At 53.1% G+C, this 17444-nt stretch overlaps 1 protein-coding gene across 1 annotated transcript; it reads right to left on the reverse strand.

Moving 5' to 3' along the window:
• Positions 1-2411: 2411 nt before the first annotated feature.
• On the reverse strand, positions 2412-16050 carry ADPRS (ADP-ribosylserine hydrolase). Its single transcript, XM_038757825.1, has 6 exons — positions 15825-16050; positions 11066-11162; positions 8147-8354; positions 7828-8012; positions 6059-6159; positions 2412-3516 (listed from the first exon to the last, which is right to left on the reverse strand). Exons 1-6 carry the CDS (start codon positions 16048-16050, stop codon positions 3224-3226), a joined length of 1110 nt encoding a protein of 369 aa, XP_038613753.1. The 3' UTR covers positions 2412-3223.
• Between the last annotated feature and the right edge of the window lie 1394 nt (positions 16051-17444).

Raw genomic sequence — 17444 nt, forward strand, 5'->3', positions numbered from 1 at the left:
AAAAAGGTCCCGGGGGCTACTGAAAAGCAGAAGGGGCGGACTCCTTGGGGTCTGAACACACGGGACTTTGGGTCAGGGGCACATCAAGGACGAAGGGGAATGGGAGAAGATGTTGGGCTTTTTTTTCATCTCACAACAGGAAATACTCTGCAGCGGGGAAGTCCAAGGCTGTTCTTCCAATCTCGTGTCCCGTCAGCCACACCGAGTAACTGAATTTAGACCATCTAACCTCATCCTGGCTTTCTTGAAAGGCTTCTGATCCTCGTCCCCGATGGGTCCCAGATAAAGCGTGGTCAACTTCTATTCAGGGCTGACTGTCTGGGCCTCTTGCTTGCTCCTCCTTCTCCAGCTTCAGGCTCCCTAGTGCTTCCACCAGCTGGGAGTGAAAGGAGATGAAATTCCCGTCAGACCACCTTGCTATGACGGCGGGTAGCAGCTCCGGCCCAAAGGCCGCAGCGGGATGTTTGGATTGTCAGGGGATTTTGCCTGTCTGGGCCGCTCCGGCTCCATAATCTTCCCTGTGTCCAAACACACGGTGGACATTGTGTTGCGCGTTTCAACTTGTGCTTCAAGCGCCAGCCCAGTGGCACCGAGCTCTCATTCCATGGTTTCCCACAGTCTTGGATTCCCCTCCCAACCCCTGCCCGTGGAATGTTTGGTGACGGAGTTCACACACGCTCCCGGTGACGAGCCGTGCAGGAAGGGAGTCGGTAAACTGATTTATCAGCCGGAGGTTTGTTGGCCTTGGAAGTTTCATTTCCAAAGGCTCTAGTAAGTGACATTTGCCCGCACGGTGGTTCTCGTGCGAACGCCCGTGTGAGGTTTTTGGTTTCGGTTGTCCCTAGCAGGCTGGATCGGATACAGCATGTCGATTTTTAAACTATGAAGGCTGCATGACCGTTTGCATTTTTTTATATTCAAAATCTTACTTATGTTTTCCTTTTAAAATTGTTAGTTTGCCTCTAGTATCTTCATTTCTAACCTATATCGAGCGTTTTAGTTTGGCAAGCGCCTATTACGTGCACTGTGTCAGAGGGAGTTGGATAAAAACGCCCTTGTTTGTGATCAGAAATTGAGCTTCTCGGAATTAAAACCACAGTACTTGATTGTATTGACACATCAATAAAACCTATTTTATACAACAGAACCTGGCTGTCGGAGCTGAACTGAAGCATGAAAACCTAGGGAGGCGGTTTGTGCTAGCGGGAAGAGCCGACGACTGGGTGTCGAGGGGCCTGGGTCCGCCACTGGCTGACGGTGAGACCAGGGGTTAGTCGCATAACCACTCTGGGCCTCAGTTTCCTCACCTTTAAATTCGGGATGTTTTTGGGATCCCTGAGGTGGGGCAGGGAGGAATCCGATCCGATCACCTTGTATCTCCCCTAGCACTCAGCACGTAGTACGTGTTTAATAATGCTGTTATTACATGGCCTCTCTGGGCACTGGAGGGATGGAGAAGAAGCGGCAGCTGCAAGGTCCTTTCCCAACCCCAAAAAGGACCGAGCAAGAAGACGGCTCAATATCTCTTTCCCACCTCACATCTGGGATTTCAACAAAATAGCTCCCTTCCACTGGTAGACCCAATGACACGAAGGAAGAGGGTTCTCAAAGACACTGCCTCTAAGGATACCCATTTGGTGGGTCTTTCTTGAGCCCAAACATCGAGCAAGACAGAAGGCGACCAGGTGGATGAGCGCGTTGAGATCCGATCCCTTTTCAACGGCCTGCTTGACTTTGGTGTCTGGTTTGGGAATAATAATTGTGGTATCTGTTAAGCGCTTACTATGTGCCAAGCACCGCACTGAGTGCTGGGGCAGATTCACGATCCGGTCCCACATGGGGTTCACAGTCTAGTTAGGAGGGAGCAGATATTGAATCCCCACTTTGCAAATATGGGAACTGAGGCAGTGAGAAGTGTAGTGACTTACCCGAGGTCACACAGCAGGTAAGTGGAGGTCCTCTGACCCCCAGGCACATGCTCTTTCCTCTAGGCCACGCTGCTTCTGCCCCACGTCTGGCCCGGGCCCCGGCCGGCCCGGTTTCTGCATTTTCAGGAGTTTTGGAGCGAAAAAGCCCAATGCCCCCTCCTTCCCTCCCCTCCCCTTCAGTTCTGCTCCGGCTCGCCTGCTGCTTACGGTTAAATGGCCCTCTGATCCTCCAGCAAAACCAACAGCTTGTGGGGGGGACTCAGCCCAGCCACCTCAGCCGTGCGTGAGCGGCACGGGCCGGATTCGCCCGAAGCAGGGAAGCCGTCAGAGCCGCGGAGAACGGCCGGCCGGGGAAATCCCCCCACACCGCGTCCGGACCAGAAAGAGACGTACCGGACCCTTCCCCCGCCGGGCCGGGTCTGAACGGCCAAGGTGTCCACGGGAGGAGAAAGAACAAGACAACGGCGCAAGGACAGAGGGGCTCGCAGTCGGCTGTTTATTTCAGGGCTTTGCCACCTGGGTATTATAAGCCGGGTTAAGACGGCCTCCCCCCGGTGCGGGTGTTGATACCCCCCACCATGGTGATGCCACCAGTCCCCCCCGGAGCCCACAGCGGGAGCGGGGCTGGGCGGGGACTTCCTCTGAGCACTGGGGCTGGGGGAATTTCAGAGGGATGGGAAGCGGAGTTCCACTTCATGGGGAGAGTAGATCTCCCGAGACCAAGGGAAGGCCAAATTTCCCACTGTTCTTTTAAGAACCACCCACCCTTCTCCCACCCAACTGTAAAAATAAAGAAAAAAGGAAAAGAGCGGGAGGGCTTTGCTTCTTTAACAGCTCCTTGTGGGCAGAGAATGAATCAGTTGCTTGCGCTGAACTTCCCCAGGGCCACGTACCCAGCGAGTGCTTGATAAATGCTATTACTACTACCGAATCCAACTCTTTGCCCCAATGCAAATGCGTCCCAGCTCCGCTCACCCCCGTTTTCTGGCCGGGGTTTGCTAGGAGTGAGTTCCGGGGTCCCCGCGTTAGCTGAAGGACGCCCCGGCTAGTCCGGGGCGCGGGGGTCGGGGGGGAGGTTAGGTCCGCCACGATCTTCCTCCGGCCTCTCGCACGGGCCGACGGAAAGAGCCGTCCCCCTCTCCCTCCGGCTCGTCTTCCGGTGCGGCCACCCACAGGGAGGGCGGATGGTGGGGCGGGAGAGGAGGGCCGAGAGTTCCCGGCCCGGCTCGGGCCTGCCCCCCTCGAGAGGCGCCGCCGACGGAAGCAGCGGCGCCGGCTGGCGAGCGGGGCCGGCCTCAGGGCGGCCGGCAGAAGAGGCCGTGCAGGCTGCAGGCCAGCACGTCCGTCTCCTGGAAGCCCTCGCAGCTGTGCTGCCAGCTCTCCGTCACCTGCTCCATCCCGTAGTAGGCGCCGGCGATGGCCCCGGCCATGGTGGCGATGGTGTCCGTGTCCCCGCCCAGCGAGATGGAGTAAATGAGCGTCCTCTGCAGGGCGTTGTAGGCGGCGGGGATCTCGGGGTCGGGCTCCATGCAGCGCAGGAAGGAGTAGATGGCCGTGGGGACCGACTCCAGGGCCGCGATGCCGTTCCCTGCCAGAAAACCCCGCCTCAGAGATCCCCGGGGAGCCCCTTCGGGCTGCCCCTTCTCTCCTTCTACAGCCCAGTCCGCACCCTCCGCTCCTCCACCCCTGATCTCCTCACCGTACCTCGCTCTCGCCTGTCCCGCCATCGACCCCCGGGCCTGGAATGCCCTCCCTCTGCCCATCCGCCAAGCTAGCTCTCTTCCTCCCTTCAAGGCCCCGCTGAGAGCTCACCTCCTCCAGGAGGCCTTCCCAGACTGAGCCCCTTCCTTCCTCTCCCCCTCGTCCCCCTCTCCATCCCCCCATCTTACCTCCTTCCCTTCCCCACAGCACCTGTATATATGTATATATGTTTGTACATATTTATTACTCTATTTATTTATTTATTTATTTATTTTACTTGTACATTTCTATCCTACTTATTTTATTTTGTTGGTATGTTTGGTTCTGTTCTCTGTCTCCCCCCTTTTAGACTGTGAGCCCACTGTTGGGTAGGGACTGTCTCTATGTGATGCCAATTTGTACTTCCCAAGCGCTTAGTACAGTGCTCTGCACATAGTAAGCGCTCAATAAATACGATTGATTGATTGATTGATTGATTTTATTTTGTTAATATGTTTGGTTTTGTTCTCTGTCTCCCCCTTTTAGACTGTGAGCCCACTGTTGGGTAGGGACCGTCTCTATATGTTGCCAATTTGTACTTCCCAAGCGCTTAGTACAGTGCTCTGCACATAGTAAGCGCTCAATAAATACGATTGATGATGATGATGATGCCCCCTCCCCCAGGAGCCTCCAGTCGCTCAAACGGAGCGTGCCTACGAACTCTACTGGGTAGTCCTCTCCCAAGCGCTTAGTACGGTGCTCTGCACATGGCAAGCGCTCGGTAAATACCATCGACTGAGGATGACAACATTGAATACGCAGGGGAGCCGACCGACAGGGCCCAACCCACTGCCCTGGAGCCGCCAGGACTGGCTGGCCCGCGTCAAGAGCCAAAGTCTTTTAGACTATGAGCCCACTGTTGGGTAGGGACTGTCTCTATATGTTGCCAACTTGTACTTCCCAAGCGCTTAGTACAGTGCTCTGCACACAGTAAGCACTCAATACGATTGACCCTGGGCTTCAAGGCTGTCCATCCCCTCGCCCCCTCCTACCTCACCTCCCTTCTCTCCTTCTCCAGCCCAGCCCGCACCCTCCGCTCCTCCGCCACTAATCTCCTCCCCGTACCTCGTTCTCGCCTGTCCCGCCATCGACCCCCGGCCCACGTCCTCCCCCAGGCCTGGAATGCCCTCCCTCTGCCCATCCGCCAAGCTCGCTCTCTTCCTCCCTTCAAGGCCCTGCCGAGAGCTCACCTCCTCCAGGAGGCCTTCCCAGACTGAGCCCCTTCCTTCCTCTCCCCCTTGTCCCCCCTCCATTCCCATCTTACCTCCTTCCCTTCCCCACAGCACCTGTATATATGTATATATGTTTGTACATATTTCTTACTCTATTTATTTATTTTACTTGCACATATCTATTCTATTTATTTTATTTTGTTAGTATGTTCGGTTTTGTTCTCTGTCTCCCCCCTTCAGACTGTGAGCTCACTGTTGGGTAGGGACTGTCTTTATATGTTGCCAATTTGTACTTCCCAAGTGCTTAGTACAGTGCTCTGCATATAGTAAGCGCTCAATAAATACGACTGATTGATTGATTGATTGATGATGATGAAAGGCAACTAATTTGTCGTTCATCTGGTCAACTGCTGAAGTCTCAGTCCTTACTTGCCAGGCTGAAATCCCTTAGGAAAGGCGCAGAGCAATAGTGGCTCTGGGGATGCAGCCAGAGGGTAGGGGATCCGCTCCTTTCCTCCATTCTCACACCCAGTGCCCATTCGGCTCCGCTCCAAGCCTCCTGCCCGCCCCGTTCTTCACTGGATCAATCAATCAATCAATCGTATTTATTGAGTGCTTACTATGTGCAGAGCACTGTACTAAGCGCTTGGGAAGTACAAATTGGCAACACATAGAGACAGTCCCTACCCAACAGTGGGCTCACAGTCTAAAAGGGGGAGACAGAGAACAGAACCAAACATACCAACAAAATAAAATAAATAGGATAGAAATGTACAAGATAAATAAATAAATAAATAGAGTAATAAATATGTACAACCATATATACATATATACAGGTGCTGTGGGGAAGGGAAGGAGGTAAGATGGGGGGATGGAGAGGGGGACGAGGGGGAGAGGAAGGAAGGGGCTCAGTCTGGGAAGGCCTCCTGGAGGAGGTGAGCTCTCAGCAGGGCCTTGAAGGGAGGAAGAGAGCTCTAGTCGCTGGGCTTTCTCCTCATCTCCCTCCCTTACTCTTCCTGGACCCACCTTTCCTCCCTCCCTTTCCTCTCTCCACGCCGAGGATGTCAAGGCAAAGATTCGGAGAGGTTTGAGCGAGCCCCCTCCGCGGCTCAAGCCCACCCCGGGGGGCAACGAGGCAGGGACGCAGCCCAAGGAAGGGCATTTCCTCCTCTCCCCGGCCCCCGCCGCCCCGGGGAGCCCGAGAAGAAAGTAGCCTACCCAGCTCGGACACCACGTCCTCCTTGGTCACTGTGTTCTGCTCCAGGAACTCGCTGATTTTCTTCAGCCGGCTCAAATACGGGAACTCCTCCATGCCCAGCCTGCAGTTGGCAAAGGGGAGAGGAGATCAGTGCTAGTTTGGACACCTACCAGAGAAGCAGTGTGACTCAAGAGGAAAGAGTCCGTGCTTGGGAGTCCGAGGACCTGGGTTCTAATCCCAACTATGCCACAAGCCTGCTGTGTGACCCTGGGCATGTCGCTTCACTTCTCTGTGCCTCGGTTACCTCATCTGTCAAGGGGGGATTAAATCCTATTCCCTCCTACTTAGACTGTGAGCCCCTTGTGGGATAGAGACCGTCTCTGTCCGACCCGATTAGCTTGCATCTATCCCAGTTCTTTGATCATCATCAATCGTATTTATTGAGCGCTTACTGCGTGCAGAGCACTGTACTAAGTGCTTGGGAAGTACAAGTTGGCAACATAGAGAGACAGTCCCTACCCAACAGTGGGCTCACAGTCTAAAAGGGGGAGACAGAGAACAAAGCCAAACATACAAACAAAATAAAATAAATAGAATAGATGTGTACAAGTAGATAGTAAGCACTTAACAAGTACCATAATTATTATTATTACCTCCTCAGAGGTTAGAGGTCATGGGGGGAAGGATGGGTGGGATAAGAGGAGAAGGCTGCAGAGCTCACAGAGCTCTCACTTTCAGTCTAAGCCAATCATTCATTCATTCAATCGTATTTATTAAGCGCTTACTGCGTGCAGAGCACTGTACTAAGCGCTTGGGAAGTACAAGCCGGCAACATCATCATCAATCGTATTTATTGAGCGCTTACTGCATGCAGAGCACGTACTAAGCGCTTGGGAAGTACAAGTCGGCAACATCTAGAGACAGTCCCTACCCAACAGCGGGCTCACCGTCTAGACGGGGGAGAAAATCAGAATCTTTCAGTGCCACGGTCAAGTCTGCCAGCTTTTTCTAGATTCATTTTACTTTGATTCTCTTTGATATGTTCTAATTCCCTTCAAGGCCCTGCTGAGAGCTCACCTCCTCCAGGAGGCCTTCCCAGACTGAGCCGCTTCCTTCCTCTCCCCCTCGTCCCTCTCTCCAACCCCCCCATCTTACCTCCTTCCCTTCCCCACAGCACCTGTATATATGTATATATGGTTGTCCATATTGGCCCTGCTGAGAGCTCACCTCCTCCAGGAGGCCTTCCCAGACTGAGCCCCTTCCTTCCTCTCCCCCTCGTCCCTCTCTCCATCCCCCCCATCTTACCTCCTTCCCTTCCCCACAGCACCTGTATATATGGATATATGTTTGTCCATATTTATTACTCTATTTACTTATTTTATTTGTACATATCTATTCTATTTTATTTTGTTAGTATGTTTGGTTTTGTTCTCTGTCTCCCCTTTTTAGACTGTGAGCCCACTGTTGGGTAGGGACTGTCTCTAGATGTTGCCAGTTTGTACTTCCCAAGTGCTTAGTCCAGTGCTCTGCACATAGTAAGCGCTCAATAAATACGATTGATGATGACGATTTCATTCCAGTATATCCATAACACAACAGGGCCCTGAAGGGTGAGGGGAGGAAATGGACTGGGTGGATTTGGGGGATGCAGATCCTCAGGGTGGGGGGGACTCTTCCAGCCCATCGCTATGGGTGCCCAGCTCAGGTGCTGACACTGACGCTGCCAGGCAGCGGGCATCGCATCCTCCCCGCCCCGTCCCTCCTCTTCCCCACCATGGGGGTGACTCACGCCCTGGCGTCTGCCACGGACCGCTCATCGCTCTCCACCTCTTCCATGTGACGGATGAGCTGGCGCAGGAACAGCTCCCGGGGCTGGTCCCCCTGCAGGGCCAGGCTCACGGCCAGGGCCTGCAGGATGGCCCCGTTGTAGCCCAGCGAGGAGGAATGCGTCAGCTGGGCCGACAGCCGGGCAAACTGGGAGGAGACACAAAGGGACCGCGGAGAGGGGGCCAGTCGCCGGGCCACCAGGCCACGGGAAAAGGGAGAAGCGGGCAGGCTAACCGCGCCGGCTCCCCCAGCGCCGGCTACATACGCACACCCTCACCCACCTTCTGGATGTCCTCCGTGTCGGTGTAGGCCAAGGAGATGCCCGCCACCCGCATGGCCCCCCCGTTGCCATAGGAACCCTTCCCGTTGAACTGGGCCCGGGCCGGCTCAAAGACGTCTCTGCATTTGGAGCTCAGAAGCTTCTTGAACACGGTGACCACGGCGGCCCCGTAACCCCGATCCGGATCCTTCTGATATTCCTCGGCAAACCTGGACGGGGCAGGGGGACGGGGGTGTGATACTCTCCCAAGCCCAGCAGTCTCGGGGAGAGAACTTGGGCAAGTCGCTTCGCTTCTCCGCCCCATACCTTCCTCAACTGTAAAATGGGAATTCAACACCCGTTCCCCCTCCTTCTTAGACTGTGAGCCCCATGTGGGCAGGGGCTGGGGCCAACCCAATAATAACAATAATTATGGTACTTGTTAAGCACTTACTATGTGCCAAGCACCGTTCTAAGCGCTGGGGTAGATACAAGTTAATCAATCAATCAATCGTATTTATTGAGCGCTTACTATGTGCAGAGCACTGGACTAAGCGCTTGGGAAGTACAAATTGGCAACACATAGAGACAGTCCCTACCCAACAGTGAGCTCACAGTCTAAAAGGGGGAGACAGAGAACAGAACCAAACATACCAACAAAATAAAATAAATAGGATAGAAATGTACAAGTAAAATAAATAAATAAATAGAGTAATAAATATGTACAACCATATATACAGGTGCTGTGGGGAAGGGAAGGAGGTAATCGGGTTGGACACAGTCCCCGTCCCACATGGGCTCCCGCTCTGATTCCCCATTTTACAGATGAGGTAACTGAGGCCCAGGGAAGTTAAGTGACTTGCCTAAGGTCACAGAGCAGACACGTAGTAGAGCCGGGATTAGAACCCAGGTGATTTGGTTTAACTTGAATCTACCCCGGTGCTTAGAACAGTTCTAGGCACATGGTGAGTGCTTAAAAGTTCCAAAAAAATAAAAATGGAAACAAGGTACACAAGAATGGTCCTGCTAGTCAGGAGGCTACACTCAAGGACCCATGGGGGAAGACAAATGGACTGTGGAAGAGAGTGGAAAAGTCAGGGGGAGGAAGGGGAGGAACGAAGAGGGCTGACTGCTCATTCATTCATTCATTCATTCATTCATTCAATCAATCGTTGAGCGCTTACTATGTGCAGAGCACTGTACTAAGCACTTGGAAAGTACAATGCATCAATAAAGAAACAATCCCTGCCCACAACGAGCTCACAGTGTGTGAGGGGGGGAGACAGACATCAATACAAAAAAACAGGCATCAATGTAAATAAATAAAATGACAGATATACAAATAAGTGCTGTGGGGTGGGGGGGGGGGAGAGCAAAGGGATGATGATGATGATGATGATGGTATTTGTTAAGCGCTTACTATTTGCAAAGCACTGCTCTAAGCGCTGGGGAGGTTACAAGGTGATCAGGTTGTCCCCGGGGGGGCTCACAGTTTTAATCCCCATTTTTACAGGTGAGGTAACTGAGGCACAGAGAAGTTAAGTGACTTGCCCAAAGTCACACAGCTGACAACTGGCGGAGCCGGGATTTGAACCCATGACCTCTGACTCCAAAGCCCGGGCTCTTTCCACTGAGCCACGCTGAGCGAGCCAGGGTGTCACAGAAGGGAGTGGGAGATGAGGGGGAGATGAGGAAAAGTGAAGGACTCCTTGGTGGGCACAGCTGTCGGGGACACTGCCGTCGGGGACACTGCCCTGGCCACAGTGCCACCACTCAGCCTCTAACTCACCGAATAATAATAAAAGCTCTGGGATTTGCTAAGCACTTACTATGTACTAAGAGATACATGGGGTTCACAAAGTAGGAGGGAGAACAAATACTGAATCCCCACTTGAAGTTGAGGAAACAGGCTCAGAGAAGCTAAGTGATTTTCCCAGGGTCACTCAGGATTATATTTATTTATAAATAAATATTTAGATACTATATATGGCATAATACATCATAATGTCTTACTTATGTAATTGCGTGACTTGGTGGAAAGAGCCTGGGCTTTGGAGTCAGAGGTCGTGGGTTCTGATCCCGGCTCCGCCACTTGTCAGCTGGGTGGCCTTGGGCAAGTCATTTAACTTCTCTGTGCCTCAGTTACCTCACCTGTAAAATGGGGTTGAAGACTGTGAGCCCTACATGGGACAACCTGATTACCTCGTATCTACCCCAGCGCTTAGAACAGTGCATGGCACGTAGTAAACGCTTAGCAAATACCAACATTATTATTATATTGTACTCTCCCAAGCGCTTAGTCCAGTGTTTTGCACACAGCACGCGCCCAATAAATACGATGGAATGAAAGTGGAGGAGGCAGGATTAGAACCCAGGTCCTCTGGCTCCCAGGCCTGTGTTTGATAATAATACCAGTACTAATGATGGTATTCATTAAGCGCTTACTACGTGCCAAACACTGTTCTAAGAGCTGGGGTAGATATAATAATAATGATGGCATTTGTTAAGCGCTTACTGTGTGAAGCACTGTTCTAAGCGCTGGGGAGGATACAAGGTGATCAGGTTGTCCCACGGGGGGCTCACAGACTTAATCCCCATTTTACAGATGAAGTAACTGAGGCTCAGAGGAGTGAAGTGACTCACCCAAGGTCTCCCAGCCGACACGTGGGGGAGCTGGGATTAGAACCCACGACCTCTGACCCCCAAGCCCGGGCTCTTTCCACTGAGCCACGCTGCTTCTCTATCATCGGGTTGTCCCCTGTGGGGCTCACAGGCTTCATCCCCATTTTCCATATGAGGGAACTGAGGCCCAGAGAAAGGAAGTGACTCACCCAAAGTCACCCAGCGGGCAAGTGGCAGAGCCAGAATTAGAACCCATGACCTCTGACTCCCAAGCCCGGGCTCTTTCCACTGAGCCCCGCTGGCTCTGTCCCTCTCTCACCTCTTGGCCATGTCCACCTCGTCGAAGGCTTCCTTGGCCAGCAGAGACTGCACCAGCGCCTTGGCCATGGCCGTGTCGTCCGTGTAGTACAGCGCCTCTGGGGTTGGGGCCAGAAAATAATAATAATAATAATAATAATCACAGTGGCATTTATTAAGCGCTTACTATGTGCTTCTTCTCAACACGCTATCTGACCTTGGCTTCACAGACTCCGTCCTCTCCTGGTTCTCCTCTTATCTCTCCGGTCGTTCTTTCTCAGTCTCTTTTGCAGGCTCCTCCTCCCTCTCCCATCCTCTTACTGTGGGGGTTCCCCAAGGTTCAGTGCTTGGTCCCCTTCTGTTCTCGATCTACACGCACTCCCTTGGTGACCTCATTCGCTCCCACGGCTTCAACTATCATCTCTACGCTGATGACACCCAGATCTCCATCTCTGCCCCTGCTCTCTCCCCCTCTCTCCAGGCTCGCATCTCCTCCTGCCTTCAGGACATCTCCATTTGGATGTCTGCCCGCCACCTAAAGCTCAACATGTCGAAGCCTGAACTCCTTGTCTTCCCTCCCAAACCCTGCCCTCTCCCTGACTTTCCCATCACTGTCGACGGCACTACCATCCGTCCCGTCTCACAAGCCCGCAACCTTGGTGTCATCCTCGACTCCGCTCTCTCATTCACCCCTCACATCCAAGCCGTGACCAAAACCTGCCGGTCTCAGCTCCACAACATTGCCAAGATCCGCCCTTTCCTCTCCATCCAAACCGCTACCCTGCTCATTCAAGCTCTCATCCTATCCCGTCTGGACTACTGCATCAGCCTTCTCTCTGATCTCCCATCCTCATGTCTCTCTCCACTTCAATCCATACTTCATGTTGCTGCCCGGATTATCTTTGTCCAGAAATGCTCTGGGCACGTTACTCCCCTCCTCAAAAATCTCCAGTGGCTCCCAATCAATCTGCACATCAGGCAGAAACTCCTCCCCCTGGGCTTCAAGGCTGTCCATCCCCTGGCCCCCTCCTACCTCACCTCCCTTCTCTCCTTCTCCATCCCAGCCCGCACCCTCCGCTCCTCCACCGCTGATCTCCTCACCGTACCTCGCTCTCGCCCGTCCCGCCATCGACCCCCGGCCCACGTCATCCCCCTGGCCTGGAATGCCCTCCCTCTGCCCAACCGCCAAGCTAGCTCTCTTCCTCCCTTCAAGGCCCTGCTGAGAGCTCACCTCCTCCAGGAGGCCTTCCCAGACTGAGCCCCTTCCTTCCTCTCCCCCTCGTCCCCCTCTCCATCTCCCCCATCTTACCTCCTTCCCTTCCCCACAGCACCTGTATATATGTATATGGTTGTACATATTTTTATTTATTTATTTTATTTGTACATATCTATTCTATTTATTTTATTTTGTTAGTATGTTTGGTTTTGTTCTCTGTCTCCCCCTTTTAGACTGTGAGCCCACTGTTGGGTAGGGACTGTCTCTATATGTTGCCAATTTGTACTTCCCAAGCACTTAGTACAGTGCTCTGCACATAGTAAGCGCTCAATAAATACGATTGATGATGATGATGATGATGATGCAAAGCCCTGTTCTAAGCACTGGGGAGGTTACAAGGTGATCAGGTTGTCCCACGGGGGGCTCGCAGTCTTCATCCGGGGTGGATATAACGTAGCGTGGCTCAGTGGAAAGAGCACGGGCTTTGGAGTCAGAGGTCAAGTGTTCAAATCCTGGCTCCACCAAGTATCATCTGTGTGACTTTGGACAACTCACTTAACTTCTCTGGGCCTGTTCCCTCATCTGAAAAATGGGGATGAAGACTGTGAGCCCCCCGTGGGGCAACCTGATCACCTTGTAACCTCCCCAGCGCTTAGAACAGTGCTTTGCACATAGTAAGCGCATAATAGGAGGCCTTCCCAGACTGAGCCCCCTCCTTCCTCTCCCCCGCCTTACCTCCTTCCCCTCCCCACAGCACCTGTCTATATGTATATATGTTTGTACGGATTTATTACTCTATTTATTTATTATATCTGTACATATTTATTCTATTTATTTTATATTGTTAATACGTTTTGTTTTGTCGTCTGTCTCCCCCTTCTAGACTGTGAGCCTGCGGTTGGGTAGGGACTGCCTCTATATGTTGCCAACTTGTACTTCCCAAGCACTCAGTACGGCGCTCTGCACACAGTAAGTGCTCAATACATACGATTGAATGAATAATAAATGCCGTCATTATGTTACAGATGAGGTAACTGAGGTGCAGAGAAGTGACTTGCCCAAAGTCACCCAGCTGACAGTTGGGGGGGGGGGGAATTCGAACCCACGACCTCTGAATCCAAAGCCCGGGCTCTTTCCTGTATATATGTATATATGCTTGTACATATTTATTACTCTATTTATTTATCTTACTTGTACATATCTATTCTATTTACTTTTATTTTGTTAGTATGTTTGGTTTTGTTCTCTGTCTCCCCCTTCTAGACTGTGAGCCCGCTGTTGGGTAGGGACCGTCTCTAGATGTTGCCGACTTGTACTTCCCAAGCGCTTAGTACAGTGCTCTGCACACAGTAAGCGCTCAATAAATACGATTGATTGATTGATTTCCACTGAGCCACGCTGCTTCCCAAAGGCGGGCGGCAGCGTGGGCGGCGCGGAGGAGGCGGCGGCCACGCCCCTCTCGTCTGCGCACGCGCGCTCGGCCCCGATCCCCCTCGTCTGCGCACGCGCGCTCGACCCCTACCCCCCCCCTCGTCTGCGCACGCGCGCTCGGCCCCCCCCCCCCACACACATACCCCCCACCTGCCCCACCTCCCCCACCTCGTCTACGCACGCACGCTCGCCGGAGCGCTCGCCGGCTGCGGCCCGGCCCTCTCGTCTGCGCACGCGCGCTCGCCCCCTAGCCCCTCTCGTCTGCGCACGCTCCCCTCTTCTCCATCTCCAAAATCTCCAGTGGCTCCCAATCAATCTGCGCATCAGGCAGAAACTCCTCCCCCTGGGCTTCCAGGCTGTCCATCCATCCCCTCGCCCCCTCCTCCCTCACCTCCCTTCTCTCCTTCTCCAGCCCACCCTGTACCCTCCGCTCCTCTGCCGCTAATCTCCTCACCGTTAGGCCTCGTTCTCGCCTGTCCCACCGTCGACCCCCGGCCCACGTCATCCCCCGGGCCTGGAATGGCCTCCCTCTGCCCATCCTCCAAGCTAGCTCTCTTCCTCCCTTCAAAGCCCTACTGAGAGCTCACCTCCTCCAGGAGGCCTTCCCAGACTGAGCCCCTTCCTTCCTCTCCCCCTCGTCCCCCTCTCCATCCCCCCCGTCTTACCTCCTTCCCTTCCCCACAGCACCTGTATATATGGTTGTACATATTTATTACTCTATTTTACTTGTATATAACTATTCTATCTATTTTATTTTGGTAGTACGTTTGGTTTTCTTCTCTGCCTCCCCCTTCTAGACTGTGAGCCCGCTGTTGTTGGGTAGGGACCGTCTCTAGATGTTGCCAACTTGTACTTCCCAAGCGCTTAGTACACTGCTCTGCACACAGTAAGCGCTCAATAAATACGATTGATTGATTGATTGAAGCAGCATGGTGTAGCGGGAAAAGCACGGGCCTGGGAGTCAGAAGGTCATGAGTTCTAATCCTAGCTTTGCCACTTGTCTGCTGTGTGACCTTGGGCAAGTCACTTCTCTTCCCCCCCACCTTACCTCCTTCCCCTCCCCACAGCACCTGTATATATGCTTGTACATATTTATTACTCTATTTTACTTGTACATATTCTATTTATTTGGTGTAGATGTTTTGTTGTCTGTCTCCCCCTTCTAGACTGTGAGCCCGCTGTTGGGTAGGGACCGTCTCTATATGTTGCCGACTTGGACTTCCCAAGCGCTTAGTACAGTGCTCTGCACACAGTAGGTGCTCAATAAATACGATTGAATGAATGAATGAATACTTCCTCTCTTCCTCCCTTCAAGGCCCTGCTGAGAGCTCACCTCCTCCAGGCCTTCCCAGACTGAGCCCCCTCCTTCCTCTCCCCCCCGTCCCCCTCTCCATCCCCCCATCTTACCTCCTTCCCTTCCCCACAGCACCTGTATATATGTATATATGTTTGTCCATATTTATTACTCTATTTATTTATTTATTTTACTTGTACATATCTATCCTATTTATTTTATTTTGTTAGTATGTTTGGTTTTGTTCTCTGTCTCCCCCTTTTAGACTGTGAGCCCACTGTTGGGTAGGGACTGTCTCTAGATGTTGCCAATTTGTATAGGCGCTCAATAAATACGACTGAATGAGTGAATGAATGAATAAATACGACTGATTGATTCTCGTCTGCGCACGCGCGCTCCCCCCTCCCTCCCGTCTGCGCACGCGCGCTCGCCCCCCTCCCTCTCGTCCGCGTCCGCGCGCTCGCCGGAGCGCTCGCCGGCGGCAGCCCCGCCCCTCTTGTCTGCGCTCGCCCCCTCTTCTCGCCTGCGCACACGCGCTCCCCCCCCCCCCCCCAGCTCCCTCTCGTCTGCGCACGCGCGCTCGCCGGAGCGCTCGCCGGCGGCAGCCCCGCCCCTCTCGTCTGCGCTCGCCCCCTCTTCTCGTCTGCGCACGCGCGCTCGTCCCCCTCCCTCTCGTCCGCGTACGCGCGCTCGCCGGCGGCAGCCCCGCCCCTCTCGTCTGCGCTCGCCCCCTCTTCTCGTCTGCGCACGCGCGCTCGCCCCCCCCCGCTCCCTCTCGTCTGCGCACGCGCGCTCCCCTTCCACCCCCCCCCCGGTCTGCGCACGCGCGGTCGGCCCTACCTGTCCGCGCGCTCCCGCGCGCGCCGGCCTCGGGCTCCAGGCTGCCCACCTTCCGCAGCAGTGACGTCAGGCTGACGTTGTCCTGCGCCTCGTAGATGGCGCCTATACAGTCCCCGAGCAGGGCCCCGGCCAGGCAGCCCCGGAACCGGGACAGAGAGCGGGCCGGCCCCGCCCCCCCGGCGGCCCCCACCGCGGCGCCCAGCACCGCCGCCGCCGCCGCCGCCATCCTCCGCTCCACAACCGTCCTCAGCGGCCGCTTCCGGGCGAGCCCCGGCCGGCCCCACAGCGCCTCCCGCCGGCTCGGAGGGGAACGGCAGGCCCCGCCCCCTGGCGGCCGGAGCCCCGCCCTGCGCGCGGCCCCCACCTGGCCGGAGAGAAACCCCTGCTTTCAGTCAATCATCAATCAATCAATCAATCGTATTTATTGAGCGCTCACTGCGTGCAGAGCACTGTCCTAAGCGCTTGGGAAGTCCAAGTCGGCAACATCTAGACACAGTCCCTACCCAACAGTGGGCTCACAGTCCAAAAGAGGGAGAGAACAAAACCAAACATACTGACAAAATAAAATGGATATGTACAAGTAAGATAAATAAATACATTAATAAATATGTACAAACATCTATACATATATTCAGGTGCTGTGGGGAATCAATCGTATTTATTGAGCACTTACTATGTGCAGAGCACTGGACTAAGCGCTTGGGAAGTCCAAGTCGGCAACATCTAGAGACGGTCCCTACCCAGCAGCGGGCTCACAGTCTAGAAGGGGGAGACAGAGAACAAAACCAAACAGACTAACAAAATAATATAAATAGAATAGATAGGTACAAGTAAAATAAATAAATAAGTAGAGTAATAAATATGTACAGACATATATACATATATTCAGGTGCCGTGGGGAATCAATCGTATTTATTGAGCGCTTACTGTGTGCAGAGCACTGTACTAAGCGCTTGGGAAGTACAAGTCGGCAACATATAGAGACAGTCTCTACCCAACAGTGGGCTCACAGTCTATAAGAGGGAGACAGAGAACAAAACCAAACATACTAGCTAAATAAAATAAATAGAATACATATGTACAAGTAAAATAAATAAATAAATGGAGTAATAAATATGTACAAGCATATATGCATATATTCAGGTGCCGTGGGGAATCAATCGTATTTATTGAGCGCTTACTGTGTGCAGAGCACTGGACTAAGCGCTTGGGAAGTCCAAGTCGGCAACATCTAGAGACAGTCCCTACCCAACAGTGGGCTCACAGTCTAAAAGGGGGAGACAGGGAACAAAACAAAACGTACTAACAAAATAAAATGAATAGAATAGATATGTACAAGTAAGATAAATAAATAGAGTAATAAATATGTACAAACATCTATACATATATTCAGGTGCTGTGGGGAATCAATCGTATTTATTGAGTGCTTACTGTGTGCAGAGCACTGTACTAAGCGCTTGGGAAGTACAAGTCGGCAACATATAGAGACAATCAATCAATCAATCAATCGTATTTATTGAGCGCTTACTGTGTGCAGAGCACTGTACTAAGCGCTTGGGAAGTACAAGTCGGCAACAGATAGAGACAGTCCCTACCCAACAGTGGGCTCACAGTCTATAA

The sequence above is a fragment of the Tachyglossus aculeatus genome, chromosome 16 (assembly GCF_015852505.1).
Source record: "Tachyglossus aculeatus isolate mTacAcu1 chromosome 16, mTacAcu1.pri, whole genome shotgun sequence".
NCBI classification, from domain to species: Eukaryota; Metazoa; Chordata; class Mammalia; order Monotremata; family Tachyglossidae; genus Tachyglossus; species Tachyglossus aculeatus.

Bases quoted from the DNA above. Each gene is read 5' to 3' on its own strand.
- ADPRS (XM_038757825.1), bottom strand. From the start codon at position 16,050: ATGGCGGCGGCGGCGGCGGCGGTGCTGGGCGCCGCGGTGGGGGCCGCC. The intron at 8,013-8,146 runs GTGGGTGAGGGT...GTCTCCTCCCAG, and splicing joins ACACGGAGGACATCCAGAAG to TTTGCCCGGCTGTCGGCCCA. The intron at 6,160-7,827 runs GTGAGTCACCCC...TGCCAACTGCAG, and splicing joins TCCGTGGCAGACGCCAGGGC to GCTGGGCATGGAGGAGTTCC.